General features: G+C 37.0%; 1 protein-coding gene across 1 annotated transcript in view; it reads right to left on the bottom strand.

Annotated features, from left to right (window-relative positions):
* PRTG (protogenin) overlaps positions 1-24,611 on the bottom strand; it is an 88,055-nt gene that overhangs the window by 38,011 nt on the left and 25,433 nt on the right. Inside the window, exons 3-11 of the mRNA XM_085233975.1 lie at positions 16,118-16,262; positions 14,932-15,065; positions 14,489-14,626; positions 13,170-13,328; positions 12,441-12,600; positions 11,568-11,815; positions 8,223-8,387; positions 5,825-6,130; positions 4,482-4,670 (exon numbers count right to left, since the gene is read on the bottom strand). Coding sequence (XP_085090101.1) covers positions 4,482-4,670; positions 5,825-6,130; positions 8,223-8,387; positions 11,568-11,815; positions 12,441-12,600; positions 13,170-13,328; positions 14,489-14,626; positions 14,932-15,065; positions 16,118-16,262 — 1,644 coding nt within the window. The remainder of the gene's footprint in view (positions 1-4,481; positions 4,671-5,824; positions 6,131-8,222; positions 8,388-11,567; positions 11,816-12,440; positions 12,601-13,169; positions 13,329-14,488; positions 14,627-14,931; positions 15,066-16,117; positions 16,263-24,611) is intronic.

Raw genomic sequence — 24,611 nt, 5'->3', positions numbered from 1 at the left:
TCACGCAAGGTGCTACAGTGTCCAGACAGCAACTACAGAAGGATGAATTTGCAGAGTGAATTCTTTCTTTCCTCCCTTTTTTCCAGGTGTAGAAGGTATTAATGGCACAAGAAAATGATGCATTTCCCTCATCATCATTCACTTAATTAGTAAAAAAGCATTGCTGTTACTAGGATGGTAATAACTAATTAATTTGTCTTTCTAATTTAATTAAAGTTCGAAAGGGGAGAACTCTAGGGAACTTTAAGAATGAACTTGTGTTACAGCATCACAGTGGGTTGTGCTTTCTTGCTTTCTTGAATCTGTTAAACAAGAAGCTAAATTTTATTTTAATCTGTCTAGATATAGCTGGTGGGATGAGATTCCAATCAGCAGTAGCACTTACCTCTGAGGAGTTCCTAGTTCCAGCAAACCATATAAGCCTATAATGGGTGAGCTACTGCCCCTCTTGTGCTCTTCTACCCTCCTAATGATCATATGGCTTCCATGGATACTCCTTTTTTTGTTTGGTTGGTTGGTTTTTACTTTTAAACTCATGCAAGAAAATTCCCAAATGAACTCCTCCACCAAGAAAAGTCAACTTCTGAACAAACATATACATGCTGAAACAAACAGAATCTGTAATAGCAGATTCAACAAATCTCACAAAGAAAAACGGTCTGCCTAGAACTGAATCACAGAATAGTTTGGGGAAGAGGTGACTTTAAAGACTGAACGATTCCAACATCCCTGCCTTGGGCTGGCTGTCCAGAGCCCCATCCAACCTAGCCTTGAATGTCTCCAGGGATGGGGAATTTCTCAAGGCAGCCTGTGCCAGTGCCTCATCACCTTCTGAGTAAAGAATTTCAACCTGACATCTAATCTTAATCTCTCTTCTTGTAGTTTAAAGACTAAAGTTCCCCTTGTACTATCACTATCAGACCATGTAAAAAGTCTTTTTTTAAAATGCTTCTCTTAAATACTGAAAGGTTGCAAAGACATCTTCCCAGAACCTTCTCTTCTCCAGACTGGAAGTAAAAAGTCAGAACTTTCTAGTGCAGGAGTAAGCAAAGGAGGAATTAAAAATAGCGTCAAAAATGAATGGTATGCACTGAAGGGTATGTTCCTGTAGCAAATTGAAGTGATAATGGAATTTTACACTGGACTAGGAAATGGCTCACTGATGAAAAATAAATGCCAAGACCTTTAACACAAAGAAATGTCTGTGTGAAACTGTGAATATTTATTTTGAGAAAGGCAGCCCTGACTCTCATCAGATCATTTAATTCTATTTACCTTGTGACTGTCACGTTAAATAATCCAGTTAAAAAATAGACAGAAGTAACTGGGTAGACTTACTCTAGAGCAGAAGAGATCAGTTCTCAAAATGTAAGGTTAAAAAAAACAACAAATTAAAACATACAGCATAATATTTATATTGCTATATATAACGTTCAATCATTGAAACCGTTTACATGGCCACTGCTGCTTCTGCTTTATCAGCCTTGTCCTTCTATCAAGGGTCCAGTAGCCATTTGCAAGTCATTTAACAGTAATTCACCAATGTTACCAATAATAAATGCCATCAACAATGTTTCCAGTATCACTGCTAACATTTCCTTTGTTAAGAAATCATGAATTTTGACATTCTAATGCACTTCAGTTGCCACAAAGTGAATCGTCTTCCCTGAATACAGATTTTGCATAACTGACAACCATGTGAATCAACATCTGCAAAATATTCCAAGCAGATACTTATTGTTATGCTCCACATTTCACTAGAACCCTACCTGCAATTTATTAACTAAGCAAAAGGAAAGGAAATGGTAGTGCAGCCTTATGTCATGACAAACTGTTCAGTGGCAACAGGAATGAATGAGAAAGTACTCAAATTTTGCCATGAAAAGCATCTACAAGCATTCCCAAATGAGAAATAACCTTTCATGTGACCATGTTATCCAACATCTATGAAAATGAAGCCACTAAACACACCTTGCCCCTTAAGATCTCACACTTGCAATATTCTATCAACGCATACGGCTCATAATGAAGACATTAAAGGTCCTTTATTTTAAAGAGGCTGCCAATTGATTAGCATTCATTGATTAGTCACCCTTCTGTGACTCCGTGAGTTTAGTATCCAAAGAAGAGGCAAATAGATGGCAGAACATTACTTCTCAAAGCCACTGTCCAGTTTGTGAAGATTGTGTACCACAGTCAGAAACCAAAATCGATAGCTTCCCTTGCTTCATCTCAGGGCCACTTCCCAATAGGCAATATTTTAATTAGAAATATCTTAGTAAAATATCCTAGTTAAATGATTTAGATTATTTACAAGAAATAAAAAGAAAAGCAAATCAAGTCCCTTATTTCTGCATGGTTGTTGCTACACTCTCTGTTATTTTATATACTGCAAATCATTTTACCTACTATATTCTCCACAGGTACAGCTACTACAGGAAGAATAAGGTTGATTGTGTACTGTTTTCTAAGAAATTATTTAGTTCACACAAGTTTTTCAAACAGCTGACTTCTCAATAGTCAAATACAGCAATCAAACAGGTATTATCTCCATGAGAAATATGTGTGAAATTCCCAGGCTTCAACATACATAATCACCTTTGCAGTCTAAAACCATGACCTGATCAAATTTCTTGTGCCAACTGAGTCTTCTGTAGTTGTGGCAATTAATGCCTTTTTCTATAAATGCTACAAAGAAGATTTTAAAAAGAAAACAATAAATAAACTTACACAGTTATTTCAAATAACTCTATATGCTCCATAAAAATAAAAAAGCTGATGTCTACTTGAAAGTTGCATGAAAACACACACTCTTCAGCAGGTCTAACTTATGGGATCATAAATTACACACATTAAAAATATAAAGAAGGGCAATCAGATTATATGATGTGTCCTGTTTTGGTCATCATATGTAGATATTTAGAATTTAGGCAAGGAATTAACACTTCAAACATCCTATGCACCATGACTGAATGGTTAATTCAAGCATGTGAATCTTCCACATCCATACATCCTAGAATTCGGGTAACACTATGACTGTGTGACAGTTCTACCTCCTCAAACTCATTTTGCTTTCGTTTTGTCCTCTATCTGCGTGCTTACTGGAAAGAAAAAACAATAAAAAACATACAGATAATATATTTTAAATATAATTCTGTAAAACAGTATTTCAATCTGAGGAGGTTTAGTACACTGAACAATTCCCATGATGGGAGTTACACAGTTAATAAATTTGCCTAAATTAAATTATTGTTTAGTTACTGCATAATGAGAAGTAAAAAAATAAATAAATAAATAAATAAATTGTGCCCTACACACATAGACAGCACAACCTTCCAAGCCAAGCCAATGCTCTGTTGTTAAACAATCAGCTGCTGCCAGATGCTCTGGGTAGGAATGGTCACAGATGGCCAGTTGTCCAGTTAACAGACCAGAATGCTCTCCCTTATGATCTCCCCTAAAAAAGTATCTCAACTGTATGCAGCAGTTGAGTATTGCCTGATCACAGTCAAGAGGCCATTTGACTTAGCTAAGACCACAGGTCAATACTGATAATTCAGTTCTCCACGTTACTCCTAAGTAAACTTTCTCAACATGTTTCAAATACTAAGTGTCAAGTCTTATTTTACTTTTGCTGATTACATTATAGGTCACATCTTTTAAATTAAAAAAATGCAGCTTTTTATATATAAACAGAAGCACCTTCTTACAAGGAGTGATACCAAGACATTTGCATTGATAAAGAATGCAAGAGCTACAGGAGGAAACAGTCTGATGATCAACTGAAAGACTACAAGAGGATTGCTCCATGTTCTAATATTTGTGTTTAGTTCTGCAAATATTTACCAGTACTACTTGAAATATAAAGGAGAACATGCAGAGAGGCTACTAGCTAGTACCCTGTGCATGTTACTAACCCATTAATACTTAAAGGCATTTTTAGTTCATTTTATTTCAGTATCCTAGTAATATTTTTAGGAATTCATAGTAACGTGTTCTATAGCCATGCCAAAGTGAGCGATGCTTGTTGGGCAGTATAGCCATGACAAAGGCTACAAATAACAGAAACGTAGCCTAGAAACACCAGAGAAAAATCTTTGGTACTTTGTGTTCATCTTTCACTGTTAACTAGACCAAGCACAAACACCCAAAAACTAAAGTATCAAGTATTAAACTGAGTACTAAAAAGATGGGTATTTACTAACCACCAGTTCTGTCTCTTGTGGCATGCAGCTGGGTGTCCTTCTAACTTACGCAAGATTGACAAGATCCGGTTATCTAAGTGTTGCACAACATCCATTTTGGGATACAGATAGGATTATCCATCAGCGGTATAAATCTAGTTTAAAAAGTTTATTGCAAGAAATATAGATGGCCAAACCTAATGCAGTAGCCTTGTAGGTCAGAAGATTTAAGAACCCTAAGATGTCCTTTGAATTTATTGCCTTCCAGAACAGTTAAGAAATATGTTCTATACTTACCTAAACCACTGACAGTATACTCAAGATCGCTGGCATCCAACAAAATCGGTCCATTTTCCTGCTGGCCTTCTTCCTTGTAATACAACTTGTACCCTTGAATAGCTGCAGTGTCATCAGAGTCCTGCTGCCACTGTACTGTAATGGTTGTACAATTTATTGGTTCCAAACGCAGCTCAGGAGACTTTGGTGCTGATTTTAGAGAAATATACACAATATTATTATACTTAAGATTAACAAAATCCTACATTAAAATCAGAATGCCCATCAGTCAAAAGTTCACTCAAGGTTTTGATTCTAGCTCACTTATGTACTTACCTACTTAGTTCCTTTTTAGGATGTCTGATTCCCTGTAGCTAATCTAAAAGCATAATTTCAGGTAAATTAGGAAATAGCCGTTTTTTAATTCAGCGTCTCAAAAAAAAAAAATTGAAATAAAATCTACTTAAAATTTTTAAAAGTATTTTCAATTCCTTTTTCTCAAAAGAAAATGAGGATGATCCAGAGTCTATAAAATGATCTCTTGCTTTAAAATAAGCCAGAGTAAATGTAAATAGCAATAACATCACACTTCATCAAGAGCTATACTAGTCAAAACTCAATTAAATTCAAATGAGATGGATGAGGACTAATCTAAGAAATACTGTTACAAATTCAAATCTATACCTTCAAGGCATTCATGCAAAATTGAATGCTCTTGTATACAACATTGGTAAATAATAATGTAAGCCAAATTCAGCTGTAACAACTTAAATTGGATTTCAAGTAAGTCCATCTCTATACTCAAAACTTTGTGTTTTGTTTGTAGAGCAGACACGTGTCAACTCAGCTCCCTTGTGCACCCACACAGGCTGCCAGTGTGAAATGTCCTGATATGAAGAAGAGTTTTACTCTGAACTGCTGTCTTTTTGGGTTTGCTTGTTTTTTATTAAAATCATGTGGAACAGAAGAAAAACATATAATCATTGGAAACAAAAGCTAAAAGCTAAAACATTTTAATTAAAGTTTCCTACCACCATACCAAACACATGAATATCAGCCTGTGACAACAATCAAAGATCAACACAAAAATAATGCGTTGGCTTTTCTTTCCGCTGTCACACATAAAGCACAAGACAGATTCATTTCTTGACAATTTCTGATCCTGATACTAAAATCATAAGCTTGTATAGATTATACGCAAAATCATAGTTAGAACACGATTCCCCTATATCCTTAGGATAAGAACATGTAATGGGAAAACTCGTTTCACATCCTTCTGTTACCTATCAGAAAAACGTGCAGCCTTAAGATGAAGCCCACAATTGGCCCCATCTCCAGGCAGTGGGTAACATAAGCATTATTACCTTTCACACTTGTAGCTTTTGGAGTTCGGTGGGAGGTCCACAAAGATGCCTCTCCCCAGCCAATCCTTGTTGCAGCAGTAATACGAACCAAGTAGACACTGTCAGGCCGCAGCCCTTCAAGGAGGTACTCATCTGAAGTCCCTGGCAGCTCCAAGACTTGGATTTTGCTATCTGTGCTGAGGCGGAAAGATAGACGATACAGTACCACCTGGCCTCTCCTGTATTTTGCAGGAATTGGCAACCAAGAGATAAGAATATCTGTAGGACTCCGGCTTGTCAAACTGATTTCAGGAGCTCTCAAGGGAACTGAAAAGGAAAAGGACAAAAGTTTTTCAGCTCCAGAAAAAGAAAGATGTGACATTCTCATCTGACACCTTAACGTATGGTGAGGTACTTGTAATAAGCAGTTTTGTAGATTCCTCTTTATTTTAAGAATAGCTTGACACTGCTCATGCTTCTCAATCTCCTGCATATAATATAAAGTGAGCAAGCTCCTTTCTGTAAAGCCTTCAACATTTTCTTCTCTTACTGCCAGCAGGAATTGATGGCAGTCAACATCTTACTGTTCTGTCAAAGTGACTGTCAACATTACATGCAGCAGCTGAAACTAGGAATCTAAACAACACCCAGCAGTGGTTAGAACTCTGTGTGTACTTCCTTCCACCATGTTATGAGAGTAGTCACTTCTGGCTACGTGTTGTGCTTTAACCCAGCAGGTAGCTAATCACCACAGAGCTTGCTCATCAATCCCTTACCTCCCAGTGGGATGGGAAAGAGAATCAGGAAAAAATATAAAAAATTTATATAAATATATATATACACACACTTCATTTATATGTACATACACACACATATATATAAAATTTTATATTTATATGTATATAAACGTATATAAACATTATGTCTATAATAAATGTGTATATATATATGTATATATAAATGTATATATATGTATATATAAATGTATATATAATATAAATGTATATAACTAGTGATGCACAAGCAATTGTTCACCACTCCCTGCCTAGCTAGCATCCCAAGCAGCAGAAGAGAGCTAGATGAATCTCCTTCAAAACTTCTTCCACGTGATGTCATATAGCATGGACTATCCCTTTGTTCAGTTTAAGTTAGCTGTCTCAATTCTGTTCCCTCCCAGCTCCTTGGGCCTTTCATTGAGAATGGCCTTCACAGAATCACAGAGTAGCTTGGGTTGGAAGGGATGTCAAAGACCATCTAGTTCCAATCCCCTGCTGCGGGCAGGATTGACAACCACTAGGATCAGACTGCTCAGGAGCTCATCAAGCCTGGCCTTGAACACTTGCAGGGATGAGGCTCTGAACAACACTGCTTAGCAGCAACAATAAACATTGGTGTGTTACCAACATTGTTTTTCTCCTAGAACCAAAACATCGCATCATACCAGACACTCTGCAGAATAAAATTTTGTCCCAGTTGAAACTGAGACACAAGACAGGCAGACAATTGGAAGTGCTCCATTCTGACAAAGCTTAATCCTATCAGAATTTGTTCATCAATTCCAATGATGTTCTGGATAGTTAATTCAAGGCACAGAAATAAGTCAGTATGGTCTTTTACGAAACTTCAATTAATGGAATCATAGAATGGCTTAGGTTGGAAGGGACCTTAAAGCCCATCCAGTTCCAATGCCTTGCTGTGGGCTGGCTGCCACCCGCCACATCAGGATGCCCAGTATCCCATCCAATCTGGCTTTGAATACTTTCAGGGATGAGGCATCCACAGCTTTTCTGGGCAGTCTGTGCCACTGCCTGATCACTCTCTGAATAAAGAACTTCCAAACATCTAACCTAAGTTTCCCCTTTTAGTTTAAAGCCATTCCCCCTTTTACTACCACTATCAGACCGTAAAAAATCCAGCTTCCTCAACCTTCCATAAGAGAAGTGTTCTAGCCCTTCTCAAACATAGACCCAAACAAATAAACAAAATGCAAATAACAAACAACTGCAACAACAGAAAAGTGGAGGGGAGTTGGTATGTCAAATTGTTATTCCAAACCTTCCTTCAAAATTTACAGAAGCTGCACTGGGCGTGCAACTCAATTCATGTTTCAGATGCTGGAGGAACAAAGTCACAAAGATGAAATCGCAGGTTTCCAACAAAATTCGAAAAGATTCCTTACCTGATGTAATGAAATATCTTTCAATGTAAATAAAAGATGTCATGTAATATACAGTGCTGCTCTGTCAGAATATTATTTTATTCCCATTGCTATCATTAGCTGGCTCAGTCTTAGATCACTGGTATCTAGAAGTCTCACTGATGCCACTGGATCCTTGAAACCTATTAGTACTTGACTGCACATTTCTATTCAGTGTGAAAAAAACGCTCACTTAAAAACAGTGGTATTTATCTGTCTTACCATCTTCAAGGGTGTGCTGAGTCACATGATCTGACATCTGACTGGCTCCAAGAGGCATGTAAGCTACAATATAGAAGGTATAATTGCTGGCTGGTTCCAAATCATCAATAATGTAATGAGTTGTATCATTTCCGATGACCACTTGGTACTCTTCATTATTTAAACCTGGCATAAAACAAGGGTTAAACAAACAAAAATTCCAGATCATCTCTAAACATCGCAGTATCTGGCTATAAGATCTTACAAAGTTATTTCGTTTTCTTATCCAGCTTACCTCTATTATTTCAGCCTCCTAAGCTGAGTTCATTTATGCATAGGAGTAACTGTGTCTTACTGTGATGTAGATAATGGTGTTGCAGGATTTTCCTGAATCAGGAAATTGAATGCAACTCTAAACCCCTTTTTAAAATTAGTCACAACAAACTGCGCCCAATATACAGTAGCACAACAGACGAGCTCTAATAGCCTTATAATTCAGAGCAAACTTCTAAATCTGTTTGTTTAGAGTCAGAAGGCTTTTTCAAAACCTATTTACAGAGCCTTACTATAGCAATCTGGGAGGAATGCAAAGGCTTTACTCCATCAAAACAAAACAAAACAAAAAAAACCCAAACATAAAACCCTCCACCCCCCCAAATAACACAAAACAAAGAAATTATTCAACAGAAGGATCTCATTTTAGTCCTGCAAATTCTAGTACATCTGATTGACACTTTTTTCTTTAATTTGGAAAAAAGCCAATTGGAATAGCCCAGAATGAGATTCAAAAGTATTTTGCTCCTTAATGAGTTGCTAAAAAAAAAAAAAAAAAAAAAAAAAAAAAGAGCGAGAGAAAGAGACAGGAATAAAAAGAAAAAATTCTCAGCAATTCTCATTAAAATATGCATAGCAATGCAAGCAGCAGTTCTTGTCTTTGTTGAGCTTTATTCCTATAGAGGAAGGCCATAAAGTGGAATAAGTGTGGTGAAAGCTGCAGTGTTAAGGAACAATTCACACCAAATGCATGTCAACTTAATCAAAACTCTGTAAGAGCCAGCTCCTCCTCTTCACAACTGAATTTATAAACAAAACGAAAGGCAAATTCCAGCATTAAGTTTTCCCACATTTATGAATTAACTTGATAGCATTTTAATTAGACAAGATTACAAGCATCTCACAACAGACTAGTTAATGGCTTGTTAATTAGGAATTGCAAGGCACGATTTCTGACCTGCTAAACAAGATCCTTGAGCTCAAATTAAAAGGACTTGTTCTCTTATTGAATGGATTGCTAGGCCTCATGCAGAGGCCCTAATGAAACAGCCATAATAGAGAACAAGGCTTGCCTTCCACCACAATCACTGTTCCCTTTGTGCCTTTTCTGAATTACTAACAAGGAATTAACACACTCCAACATGCCCGCTCATCAGACCCTTATTCTTCTTGCTACTATGACCCCAATTTGAATGTAAAATATTCTGCTTAAAAAAGAACAAAAATTAAAACATAAAATAAAATAAAAACACCACCTGTTGGTTTCTTCAACTAACTTCAATAAAACTTTTTTTTTTTTTTCTTTTAATTCAAACAGGGAAGAGGACCTGAACCTGTTTCACAGTGAAGCAGCAGAATGCCTCTGATGTGGGCAATGTCCTCTAAAAGATCTACAGACTGGCACTTAGAGTGCAACCATTTTCAGGTGACTGCAGTTTTACGAGCCTTTGAGCTGCAATGTTTTTTCTATAATACAATTAAAAAACAAACAAACAAAAAAGTTTTTATGTACTGATGTCACAAAACTGTCTTAAAAGATGAAAAAAATAGGTATAGAGAAAGAAAGTTCAAATAGCTGGAGTTTTTTGTTTTTGTTTTGGTTTTGTGTGTTGGTTTCGTTTCAGATTTTTCTGTTTGTTTGGTTTTGTGTTGTTTTTGTTTTTTTAAAACTAAGCCAAACTACAATCTCATTTCACAACATACATACATACAACAGCCTTTGTACAAGCAGGCAAATGAAGCAGAGACTGCAAAAGAATTTTGCAGAACACAAATTTCAGAAGATACCTCTTTTTCACTACAGTGAAAGAGTACTTCCTGCACAAATGCAGGCTTCCCTAAGGACAGTTTCCCAGTTTTCTTTGAAGTTACCCAGTCCCTGCTCTCTGCACTGGCCCCGGACACACAATTACCCAGATTGCTTATCTAGTGTGACTTTATTCATATTAGCTTTGAGTGGGGGTTGTGAGCACAATACCTCAGTGACTGAAAGTGTAGGGGGTAATTTCCCGCACCTCTTGTCCTCATTATCTTTTAAAACTCTTTCCTTCCTTCCTTCAGACAAAATTCTCTTGTGTACTGAAAAATCCCACTTGCAAAAGCAAAGGCAGCTATTTTTGCATCAGTATTAGAGTAATTAAGTTGTCCTTCCTGTCCTCTTGCTTAACAGATGTCAGACTGGTATTCCATACAGAAGTCTGCATCTGCAGACTTGTCCTTGAATAAGAGAGTTACTAAATAGAAAAGAAAATTAGTCTTCCAAGAAAACAGAGCTCTGTTACAGCACAAACATTAGTTTAAGCTACACACCAAAGAAATTTTCAGGTCCTTTGGCTGTTTTATGAAAAATACCTTGCTTATGAAAAGTATCTGCTCTCTATCACTGTAAAGATTTCCTTAACTTAAAGAATTACATCGCACTATGTGATTAAAAATGTCTAGTTCCTCAATTTTCTTTTAATTTACCCATTCCCTTTTACATAGCTATTTCTATAAAATTTAAGAGACCATGGCAAACCATTCATGGTTATTTCTATATAATTTAAAATTTTGAATAAATATTTCTCATTTTAGGAAAGCAAACCTTCTTGTTAAGTTAGTACTCTAAGAGATGATAGCTAAAGCCAATAATGCACCAATCATTTTATTCCAAAATATACAAAAGTCTGTAAAGTCACAAGAATTTGGTGATCCAGACATAGCAGCCGAATCCAGGGAAAAGTTGCTCACTACAAGCCCCCAGGACACTGTCCTTCCCTCCCAAGCACACACGTAGAATTTCTCCTTGAGGACAAACAGGGAAACACAGACAATAGTAGGTAGGTTCCAGGTTTTAAAGCCCATTCCTGACTTCACAATCTGTTCACTAGAGTGATCAGACAAGGTGAGTTGGAAGAACACTCAGTCTCACAAATGAGATGATTTGGCAAAAGCATTTTTCCCCCATGCATGTCAGTTGGTTGTGATTTTTATGCCAATATGCTCTGATGCAGCCCTGGTTATGAGCCATTCAAAGTTGGCAGTCTTTGCAAGGACATTCAGCTCTTACATCTATAAGTAGTATATGGATACACTTTAAATCAAACTGCTTACCTTCTGCTTTCATGTAATGCACAGAATATGCAATCACTTTGTCTGAATTATAGAGTGGCCTCTCCCATGCTAGCAGGATCGCTGAGCTTGACATCGTTTCAGCATGGACGTTATAAGGTGCACTGGGTCTGTCTTCTGACATAACTACAGTAAGCCTGGCCCTGGAGAGCACAGATCCCTGACTATTCTCAGCCATGCACTGATAAATGGCATCATCTTCAGGAATGATCTGGTTAATCACCAATTTACTGAATCCAAAAAGAAAATAAAAGGAAAAGAAGAAAAAAACACCAAAAACTTAGCTCTACATAATGCAACATCAGTTATATTTGCCTCGTGAGTTTAAATAACTTACACTTTACAAACTTTTCAATTAGCAATGGATGTGCAGTTGTGAAATTTCACAACCTGAAACCTAACTCAAAACCTCCCATGTCAATATTCATGTTTATTGCTGCAAAGCCAAACACAGTGAAAACAAATACATAGATCTATTCCTCCCTGCAAAAAGAACAACCTTAAGACTGTCATTTCTTAACATACTTTAATATGAGCTGTTCAGTCCACAGAAAGACTGAAATGGGCCTCAAACAACTGCTAAGATTCTGGTCTCTACTACGGTACTGTAGATCCAGAGTGACTCTGGTAAAATCACTTCAGGCAGAGATCATAAAATCCTCACTGATGATTTTGGGTATTTACTGATCTGTGTTTCTTCTACCTGGGAAATGTCCATAATGCTACACTCAATGCCCAATTTACATTTATTTAGTTACACTTTGTTTGGCTATATTTAGTTAGTGACATTTCAATCTTCATTAAGGGTGTGTATCCTTTACAAGCACAGCTCTCATACAGCAAGTGTAATCTTACCTGTTGTACATTTTAATTCTACCATTGGAGTGTATTCTCCTTCCATTTTTCAACCATGAAATTTTGGGGGCAGGAATTCCTTCTGCCTGACAGGCAAAGCGAGCAGTACCAGCTCTAGGCCTTGTTAAACTCTCCGGCCATTCCACAAATGAAGGAGGAGCTATAGGTAGTAACAAGCAAAAAAATTAAGCTTACATAAATGTCAGGACACTCAAATTAAGACAGAATTTTCCTACACACAAGCCTCTTTCCTCAGGCTGCTTAAACACACATAAACCCATGCAGAAAGCACATTTCATATAAACAAAGTACACTTGTCTAAAAATGAACTGCACAAAAAGCAACACTGATACACATTCTGGTTTATACATTTGTGAAGGCAAACAGCAAACTAAACTCCAGCCTACAAAACACCGTTAATGACACACATGGGTATATTACATATTTTCACTTTGTCGCTGGATTCTCTGTGTAAAGTCAATCTTCCAGATGTAGCATTGCACCTTGCTGTCTCTAAGTGGAAATGAACTGCTAGTTTGTAACTCAAACATTCAGTATTTGACATTTCTCATCTCTGACAAAAGAAGGTTGCCATAGTGCTATTTCACGTTAGCAAGCTGCTATAACCCTAAGTGCACTTTATTTGAGACAAAAATTCAACCCAGTATATAGCACAGCTCAAGACAAAAGCAAGATGTTAAAACATGGCAGAAGTCAAAACAGGCTCACCCAGCACAGTGAGAGTTGCCATTGCTACTGTGAAGTTTCGTGTGCCTGGAATAGTGGCTCGACAGACATATACACCTGCATGCTGCACCTTCACATCAGAGATTATGAGGTTCCCATTTCCAAGGACACGGGTATTGAAGACATCAATGGACTTATGGTCTATTTGAGACAGTGAGAGAAGTGTGGTTATTAGGTTGTCCAGTGTATTTAAATAACCTATCTAAGGAAAGTTGCCTAAATGGCCAAGGCATGGGTTAGAGTTTAAAGGTCAAAAAAACGCAAAGGGAAATCACAAATGAGTTTTCAGAGATTTCCATCTTACATTTGCTTTGCTCTTAACTCTAGGTATCTAACCATTCAGATGGTTAGGTTCACTACCTAGTAAGTAATTTGTAACTGATATTTCCCATCACCGCTGAAAATTAATGTTATTTTTCCAGTTAGCCTCCCTAGTCAGCTTGCACAAAGATACAGTTTATTACTACCAATGTCCACATTATCTTTACAATCAGGGATCATCCATCTCCTAAATTGTGTTTGGAACAAAATGAACGTATTTGGTTACCATATGTTTTCTTTTATTTTCTTTCTATAAAAAGCACCTAGGCTGTTATGTAATTATTTTCTTATTTGTTTGCCTAGAAGAGCTATGGAATCAATCCATTATTTCTCCCACTTCTAGAAATAAAATATAGGAAATCATCTGATGATTTGCTTCTACAGGTATAGTCCTGACTTTCACATTTAAGTACATGTCAGGAGAAACTGAGGCAATTTTCACAGAAAATGTGACACAGTGATGAATGCTATTGATTTTATTATTGTGCTCCCTTTCTTCTTTTCCCCTTCTAGTCAGGTTATTCAGGATCTGACTATGGCTATTCAGAACCTAAACTGCCCACTCATACAAGTCCTAAATCCCACTCACAAACTGCTTCTAAGAATAGGTAGAGAAACACTTACAGGATTATTTTGTGGGATGTAGTCACTCCAATCTTCACTAACCCAACCATCATTCTGTTCTGACTGACAGATCCCTGAAGGTCACCATCCCACCACGCACCTTGTCCATTATGCTCTGCGGGCAGTGCAGGACTGACAACAGAAGAAGTTGAGTCCTTGGAAAAACTCAAGGGTTCTCATCAGCAGCATGGAAGTATATGAGTGAAAGTGTTTCACTCACCCTACCCCAACCTACTAATGGCTGCCTATCTACTATACAATGCCTCAGAACAGGAACCAGCTGCTGAAATCCTCCCTTTCCAATTTCAGTTCCTCTCCACAAGCTCAAGGTTGTATTCTATAATTTTAAGACCTACCTAACCGGCTCCATGAGATGATTGGCTTTGGATTCCCTGTGGCTACACACTCCAGTACGACGGTTTGATGAAGAGATGCTGTAACGTTTTGAGGACCAGCTATTATAGCTGGCTTGTGAAAAGGCTTTAAGTCTGAAGCTTTGGAGAAAAACAAAAATTAAAAAAAAAGAACAAAGAAAGTAAACACAATTAAACAAAGAATAAATCATATATGAATAAAAATACGACAATTTAAAAAATGATGCCTAAAATTAAATTTACATTAAATCCTTTTTTCAGTAATTGTACATAGGACAATATTTTAGCCACGGGATCTGAGCAAGTAAAACTATTATTTTGGTGAGTGGTTCAGAGGTAATTACAGCTTCTTAATGCATCTTAGTGTTTTTGCTATGTTGTAAGTAAGGCAATAATGTTGTGGAAAAATCTCACATGCTGAGTACCTGGAATAACATTCAGTGTTGCTTCAGTGCTCTTACGTCTGCTGGTTATTGTTGTGGCAACACATCGATAATTTCCTGCATCCTTCTGTTCAACACCATAGATCTGAAGAACTCCTGTAGGTAGAGCAGTTATCCTGCCACATAAACAAAAAAGAAATGTAGATAAATGTTCCACCAGTGAACAGCATCATGGAAAGGAATACTTTATGAACAGCCATTGCTATACTGACTTGGGAACAGCAGGCTGGAGACTCAGAAACACCCTCTATACATGACTCACCTCCCTGCACTTCTGAACTACAGGTGAGATTCCCCAACTAACGCCACCACAAAAGCAGAGGAATCTGTATACTTTTAGCTAGCAGATCTTTCTCAGTTCTCAGAAGCAAATATCCCAATCTTCTTTAGGCAGATACCACATCCATGTTACTCGGGTTGGTCAGTTTTCTTGGCAATAGTTTCCACTACAGTGGCACTTTAGGGTATGCAATTTGCAATAAACCCACCTATACTTCTTATAATTTTCATGTTTTTTTCTTTGTACCTTCTTTTACCTTCTTTTGCACACTAGTTGCACATTCAACAAAAGCTAGGTGCTAAGAAGAATGGAAGTAGGTTCAATGAATGCAGTATGGATAGGGAAAATAGCTAGAACAAATGGGCTATACATCTCAAGTTAATCAACTCAAGAGAGGAGTACCCCTATGAAGAATTTACCTAAAGTGATTTAATCCAGTTTTTTTGCACATATAATTCTTTACAGGCCCTCAAAAACAACAACAATAACAAAAACCCCACAGGTTCAATATTAATTCTTCTACCTTGCATCTGTAAAAGCAAACTCATTAGTTTAAACTATCTGCCCATCATAAGTCCACCTATTCTGCATCCCATTACTGCCTATCCCTGAGAATGTAAAATTTTCCATTAACAATTCATAGGCCAACGTTCATTCTGTGATTCTATTGCATCTATAATAGCAGATGATTCTGGTCCACTCATGACATCTATTCAAAATTAACTATCAACGTAACTATTGCTAATAATTAGACTAATTAGTAGTTGACATAATACACACTTAGAACCTTTTTTATGTACTGGCATTGCAAGTATTCAGGTATTCTTTCTGTATCTGGCTCAGAATTATCACAGAGAATGTCATCCTGAAATGTGTAAGTCTACGTACCTGTCCATAGATAAAGGCAAAGTTGTTCGATTTACTTCCCACGTCACAACAGCAGGAGGGTTTGCTGCTATTTTACAGGTAAATCGAGCTACTCCACCTTCCTGAACCTCAGTTGAAAGTGGCTGAACTTCAAAAGCAGAAATGGCTAAAAAGAAAAAATAATAAAAATACAAGGACATATAACTTAAAGGACTGAAGTGTGGAAAAATTCCTAGATAAACTAAGCTCCAGATCACAGATCAACTTGAAGAAATACCCTAAAACACTTCAAACAGTCCGCTTTCCTATAGGTAAGGAAACACTGACCTAATTACTTTATTAACTTTGTTCAACATCATGCTTTCATTAGTTGAAAGTACACTTAGCATAATTTCATTTTAACTCAATTCATTATAAAAATGTTTTAACAAAAAATAAAATGTGTCTCTAATAGAATTAAGTGTACATTTGTCTGGCGTGTAGCTTGAAAGCATACTATTAAACTATTGCTGTTCACATCAACACAAGTAGTTCAAGCCCCACAATACTTCATTAAAACAGAAAAAAATACAAAACAAAACAAAAACAAACAAACAAACAAAAAAACAACTGCAGAAGAAAATTCCCAAAACATTCAGTTCTTGACAGTCGTATTTTAGTCCTTTAAAAACACTCACTTTAGTAAGAGCGCTTGTAGTACTGTACAATTGGTTTGATAGAAAAAGAAAGCAAAAATTCAAAATAATTGTAACCAGGTATTAACACTTTCATACCAAAAGTCCAAGTGCTTTTATAATTTCAGGCAGTTAAAACTTCAGGAGTTCACAAAACTGAGCCAACTGAATTGGCAGATCAATAAATACTTCCTAGCTAGCAGAAACCTAAGAAACTAATCAGTAGTTGGACTTCTACGCTCAGGAAATAAAAGCTAAAAGGAAAGGAATACAAAAGCTTCTAATTAATTGCTCTATTTACTGCTACTCACTACATAATTAACACAAAGAGCAGCTCTTCAGAGGCAGTTCATTTTGGATATCTCACAACATGAGTAATTCCTCACACATCCCCACTCCGTGCAACTGCACAGAGAACAATCTCTGCATAACCTCAGTGGTACTGATGTGTTTAATATAGGATTTCAAGTAAGTTTCTACTGTAGTAGAAATTACAAAAAACATTATGTAACAGATGAATATTAGTAAGTTAACCATCTCTTAATATTTAAGCTTTGTGTTGAAATAATTCTTCTACTCACTTCACTTTCTTTCAACTGTTTTACCTCCGATTTATTGTAATGCATTCTCAATGATGCTCTTCTGCACAGAGTACACATGCAGCACTGATGTACACCAAGCATTCTAATGAATGCTCCCTCCCACCACTACTACCCCACAATCTGATACTCTTCCATAGCATAAAAAAATCAAATTTTGGAGTGTGGAGGAAACACGACATCACCCAATTGCTTATTCTCCATGCACAAACTAACTCCCAACATAGGCCTAACTATCCTATTACTAGTATAGCTATTTAATACCTCAGGTCAGAGTAAATCCTTCTTCTTGCACTGCATTCCAGTAGTTGCACAAGCACTCAAGAATGAACATTCCTAATCATACTGCCAGAGCCCAAGCGTTGCAGTGCTGTGAACAGACCTCCCAAAGACTGACAAGTCAACCAAACCACCCTGTGTAGCAAAACCATCTGAAAGCAGCTGCCACCACATAGTGCAAGCACTATGGCCATTGGAAACAAGGTCTGGCACCCCAGATGTGATACAGACTGCTAGGATGAGTGCCGAAATGCTCTGGTATCCACAATCAGCCCCATGCTTGGCTGTGGCTTTTAGGAACTCCACAGCCCCAGCATACTCTGCATCCTCACTGCCGAGAGAATTGGACTCACCTGCAGAATTTAACACAGTTCCCTATATTCCAGTTTTAGTTACTTCTCTCAGTTTTCAACAGTACCAGATTCATAAATCTCATGGTTAAGTCCAAATTGACCACTTAGTTTAAAGCAAACAGAAACCCCACAGCCTGCATAAAGCTGTCACAACAGAAGTCCTACACTTAAAGCCTGCCAGGAGATAGGGTGGAGATAGGATGAGGAGAGGAAACAGAACAGTTCTCCTCCTAACCATGTGTTTTCTTTCAATTGCAAAGAAAGCATCATAAGAAAGCATTATAGTTCTTCGTGATTCAGTGCAACTCATACAAACTGTCCATGTATCAGATTGTTCCCATAACCCTGAACTTGCCAGCTTTGCGTTCTGCTGAATTTAATGCTGTCCAATTTCCTGCCATTTTCCACTACAGAAGAACAAAATAAAAGCATCCAGACTTGCCTCCCTCTCCTTCTCATCTGTTCCCATCCCTGCCTACACAGACAGCATGTGTCCATCCAGAGAGGCAGCAGAGTATTCCCCCAGTGTAAGAGAACACATAGTGCTTTGCGTTCATCACCTATTTATTGAAAGCATGATGTAGTCAGCCAGGTAAGCCTGCTTAACTTTCAAAATAAAATCTTGTGGAATATTAAAAAAAAAAAGAATAAATGATGATAACAACCACACAGATTAACATAACGCAAGCCTCAGAATCACTGATATACCTCATATATGGGCATATGATACATGTATACGATATATAGTATGACATGTACTACATAGTATATAGTACATTACATACTATATGTTATAGACTGTGTATGTTACACAGAGTATACACAAACTTATACATTTCTACAAACAAACATATTTTTCAATGATTTATTCCAATACATCCTGTAAATCACGGTTGAAGATTAAAGTCAGAAGTGATCTTCTCAAGGATTCCAAGAAACAGTGGAAAATCAGTAATTCATAGAATAAAAATACATCACAATAGCAAGTAAGAAAAGATTCAGCTATACTATTTAGAAAATCTAACATTAATTGAGGCTGATATTTAAATAACATTTTTCTACCGTTGACACTTTTCCTCAGAAATAAAGTCTTCAATGATAGCAAAGTCAGAATTTCAGAGAACTGCTCAAAATCTTCAGAAAAAAAAAAAGTCATTAATGTCACAAAAAATGATTGTAGAAACAAACATTAAAAAAAAATCCCCATTTGCTTCTCCTGATCAATTTCAATTTATACACAGTTTGTCAGTATAGCTCAATACTTTTTCATTCTGCATCTTGTTTCTTTATGCAAATCTCCGGTTTCTTCGTAATTCTGACTTTACTTGTGCCAGTAAAATCTGTTTCTACAAGTCTATTGCTGTCTCGTGAAACCTGACCTCTTTGTAACAGGCTTGTTTTCATGGCGAGTGCTGATACCAACTCAGAACCCCAAGAACAAGTCATTAAAGCAGTGCTGTTAAGAGGCCAGAGCTCTATAAAATGGATAAGAAACAAAGTCTCAAGAGACATTCGTTGTTTCCAAAAGGAACCCTGCAAAACACAATAAATGTAAGTGCCTTTTTATTTGAGGTTTCCCCCTCTTCTTCAGTCTATTTAATCGTTTTGTTCTCAGATTTATAGCCAAAAGAAAACAATTAATGTTACTCCAAGAAGCTGGTGCTCCCATCTTTTTTTTTTTTTTTTTTTTTTTTTAACTTCCATGATACCAAATGCTGGGCAGAAAAAAAGAAAATGATAGAAAACGTATTTACTTTTAAAATCTCTTGCAATTTAAGTGGTAACATATGTTTATATAGTTACTTTTCAGTATGAATATTTGTAATTATATAAAGCACACACGCCCAGTAAAGTTATCCTAACAGAGAAAAATAGGAATACAGTTCTGGCATGAGTTTCATTATTTACCATTGTAAGCAAACACTCATAGGCTCAAAAGACAAATTACTTGCCATCGTATGCTGATTAAATGTTAGAGAAACACTGCTTCTCTCTTCTATGATATACATGGATTGAAAACTATTCTGCATTTTCTGTATGGGAAAAAGTTGCTTACCTAAACAGGTTTAAATGGACTTACCAGTTACAGTTACATTACAGAAAAGTGAAACATCTAAAGAGATGCTCAAGCTTTGTACCTTTTTTGTTAAAATATAGCAGTCCTTTTTTATTATTATTACTATTATTTTAATATTTCCCTCACTCCTGAAATGACATCCCGAAGCTCATTCAAATGCAAGTTCAGATGACTTTAAAGGTTCCCTTTCGTCCGGCACTTTCCACCTGTGTACTAAAACCAGAGGCTACGGCGAGTCAAGGCCACCTCATGCCTTTCTGTCACTAGGCAATTTCTGAATGAGTTTCCTTTAGGTGCAGAAGAAATTCCAACAACCTACATATTTATTGCTTTTAAACCTTGCTGGTTTCTTCACACATACCAGCTGACACTGACCCAAGACTGGAGTATAATTGTATAATAAATAAGTTGAAAGCAAGGAATCAAACTGAAATTACTCCCTGAACTGAAACAGCAGCAGAGTTGAGTTTCATCTATCCAGACAGCAGCAAATATTGTGAAATTTTTCAGTACAGATACCAGCTACTTCCGTGCTTCTCAGGAGTTAACAGCCTCTCACACAGATGAATCACTCGGGTAGAAAGAACAAAAATGCACAACACTGTTTGTAGAATTGATGTGTTGATGGTATTGAGAATTACACAACAGTCTTAACCTGCAAGTGAAACCAACCTGCTTTGACTAGTACTACTGTTATTAAAAATACTTGTGTGGAGAGGCTTCACCTAGGAAAAACAGGCTTGTATGCTAAAGAGAAGCTATGGCTACTTCCCAAGCAATGGATTTCAGGATACCATGTGATAAATTTAGTATCAATTTTTCTCTTCTTGATCTCGTTTTTGAGTGCTTCCTCCCAGAAGTGTTGAAAATACTAAAATGTATGAGATTTTAGCACTGAAGCCAACTAGCACATGCTTTCCTTGAACAAAGCTTAACAACTGATTATGAAAGGAGTTTTGCCATGCCTGTTGGCTATATGGACACATTTCCCAACAATACGCCACTAAGATGGCCTCTGCATCTGGATTTGGATAAGGAATAACGTTTATAGGAGCACTGACAAACATGCACATGTAGCCATTCTCCCCATTTCTGATGAAGCAGTTTGAGTAAATAGGGCTGTAGCTGTAGCCAAGCAATCTAATGGATGAATCTTTGCTCAATTATGCAGGAGATGCCAGTGGAAATTAAATAAAGTTGTTAGGAACTTGAGATCAGCACAGAGGTGAATTTCGCAGAAATGGAGCAATGTGTGTAAAGTTATGAATAACTGTATGTGAAAAGGAAATGCTGTGAAGGCATTTTGTATGTGCTACTACAAACACTGGTTTCTTACACTCACCCTTAAGTCCTTGATCGAGCGTTGTTTCTCCTACAACTATGTGGGATTAAAATGAGAGATTTCTAAAGAGAATAAAACTTGATCCACAAAGAAAGATTAAAAGAGCTGGGAACCTGATTAGCTCTGGGAGAGGAAACCAAAGAGAGAAATGACTGTCTTACAAATATACAAAGGAGATATTAGAGAGGCTGGGGAGCAATGACACTCATCAATCATTAGAAACAGAAAAAGCTGAAAAAGGCTTTAGCTGCAGAGGAGGAAGTTGAGGAGAGTTTGCTGAAGGGCAAAACATTTGTGAAGAGCAGGCAAGCAAGGCAATACTCCCACCAGTAAAAGGAGTGGCTGGGCTGCTACCCACCCCACCCAGGGGGCAGTGGCACTGTTCCTGCCATCATCTCACACCAGATGCCATAGCAAAGATCCTTTCCCAAAGAAAATCTTTGTTTTCTTTTTTTTTTTTTTTTTTCTCCTTTAGAAACCTCCAGAATTTACTAGAGTTTTACTGTTGTTTTTTTTTTTCTCACTACAAGGCAAAAAGACAACTCAGAGTAAATTTGTATGAAGAAGTCCTTGTGGCTTTCCAGCCTTCTATCTCCCCCACCTTCTCTTTCACTCTAAAGCATTATCAGTATGGTACGTTCTACATCAATAGGCCCTAAAACCTGTGGAGATAAGATAATGAAGCTAGTACATAAACAAAAAGATAGGTAAAAAGGAGTCAGTGCCAGTAGAGTATGTAGAGCATGTGCGTGTCAGCAAAAGATTCCCTGAGGAATATGAGACAGTGATGGTGTGCCACAGGCTCAGTATAACCTGTCTCCTGCTCTGTGTTTTTAGTGGCACCTCCTGAATTGAGATGCTTTCACTGACTGTGCATCAGTTTAGTCAGAACTGAAATGGACCAATTCAAACCACAAGTACTTTTCTAACCACAATTCAGATCTAGTAGTGAGGACACTTGAGTGAGATGACAGCAAGAGCATAAATCACAAGGCTTCTGACATCACTGACAAAATGTTAAGAACTCAGAACAAAAATTTTGGATCAAATTCCTGACTTTTTACTCTATAATTTTAAAACTGTGCTTTTATTCCCTTTATTAATTCCTGGCAGTAAATGCTATCACGCACTGAGCTATTAATGAGCTGAGATAATCTAACAAAAAGCAGCTGATAGTGAAACAATCAGACAATTGTATTCTCCTCCCCCGAACCTAAGAACAGGGAGAGGACTGTCCTATATGGAAACTCATCCTATGCCTCTCCTCAGATTCATTAATTAATCATCAGAAATGTATTTATATATTAGAGCTTTCAAGATATTTATTGTTCTCGCTTGCATGTTTAGGAACACCTGGAGAGCAAAAGAGAGGTGAATAATGTTGAAACCTGTTCTCCTCACTCACACATACTGCATCCACTGCAGGCCTCTGCGTACTTGTAGGAAAGAAGAGCAGAAGATTGTATGAGATCCTGATCTGACACACAAAAATGCTTTATTTAAGGCTGAATCTCAGAACAATATCCACAGATTTTAATATCTTCGGATTAACCCAAGTCAAACCACTGTTCCAGTCCCAGAAAGGCAGTATGGATTCATATATCCAATTGCCGTTCTGAGCATTTCAAACAAGCTATTTCTGATCACTTCACTTCCAAAGACAACATACATTATACACTGAACCAGTTCTCACAATTTTAAAGTCTAAGCTAATATACAGTAGAACTGAGAGAGTTAAAGAAGTCACAGTCTTCAAGCCACCTCACTTCACCTTAACAATGCTTTGGGAGTAGTCTTCCTCAGCATCTTGTATTCTCTAATCTCAAATAGAATTTAATCCTTTTAATGTGCAAGAAGGAGACTGATTCTATGAATCCCTTGATTTTAACAAGGTACTAACAATGAACTGTTAGACATTATTAAAATCAGTACTCTCTTGAATTGCCTGGAAATGCAGTCATCTCTGTTGAAGCATATTTATTTCCTTTACCTTTCTGTTTCATTTTCTTTCTTCAGACTTAAGCTTTAATTTCTCCCTCTCCTTTATTATATCAAGTTGGTCACTAAGATTTCACTGTTAGGAAGAAGACAAATCACAGAAAAACTCTTTACCATGGAAAAAATGTGCTTAAGACAAAATCAGAATTCTGGGTAAGGTATCAAGTCATGTTTCTTATAACCTACATTACAATGAAAGGCAGTCACAGAAGTGCAAATAACATTCCCTCTTTTAATAAATTCTCTCTGCATTGTTCCAGAACATCCAGAACAAAAACTCTACAGCCTGCTGTGTATACTGGAAATATCAGCAAGCAGATTAACATTTAGCCTATCATTATGCTATTTGTGAAACAGATTACACTGCATATTTTCACAGATGTTTCTCAAGTTAAATGTATTTCCAGGATAATGCCAATATACCCATGTTCTCTTCCTAAAATGAAAACAAAAAATAAAGAAATGGTCCTCTATGACTTTACTGATATTAAGAAATTCTTAAGATTGTGATAGTAGGAACACTGAAGCGTCAGTTTTTGAAGGAGACTCTGAAACAGAAAAGGAGTCTAGTCTCAAGCTATTCCCTTGGAGCATTACAGCTAAGTAATAGGTAGGTTACGTGAGACAAACTGCTGCACTGATTTGACACTATCAGTAATTGATAGGGAATACCCATTGATGTTTATTTCAAAGATTTTTCTTAACCATTTGTCAGTTGCTCCTGCCCTCATAGTAGGAATTTTAACATTTTAAAGACGGTGGTTTGGAATTCCAGTTTGTATATAGAATACAATCTACAGTGATCCAAGATTTCAGGAAGGAAAAAAAAGACAGAAAAAAAAAAAAAGCCTCCAGACCTACATTTTTGAAGCCACTAACTTGCAGTACAACTTCAATTCCTCTTCCTTTCCTACCACACTTTCTTCTAAGTCAAAGAATTGATTTCATCAAAATGGAGTGACAGAATGAGTGCTACTGGCACAGCTCCATGCAAGTTATGCTCACAAATCCAGAGAGAATGGATGTTAAAGTTTGCTAACAAATATTTATCATCCACTCCTTCCACTGACACTACTAGGGAGTCCTATCCTTGATTTCAATGGGCTTCGAATCAAAGCCTTATCTTAAAGGTAAGCAATTTTTTTTGGTGAAAATACTGGATCTCTAATCAAATATCTAGGTTATGTATGTAC

This window comes from Meleagris gallopavo, chromosome 12 (genome assembly GCF_905368555.1).
Source record: "Meleagris gallopavo chromosome 12, MGAL_WU_HG_1.1, whole genome shotgun sequence".
Lineage (NCBI taxonomy): Eukaryota > Metazoa > Chordata > Aves > Galliformes > Phasianidae > Meleagris > Meleagris gallopavo.
Note: the sequence above shows the minus strand (reverse complement) of the source record. Positions and strands in the feature narration are given on the sequence as shown.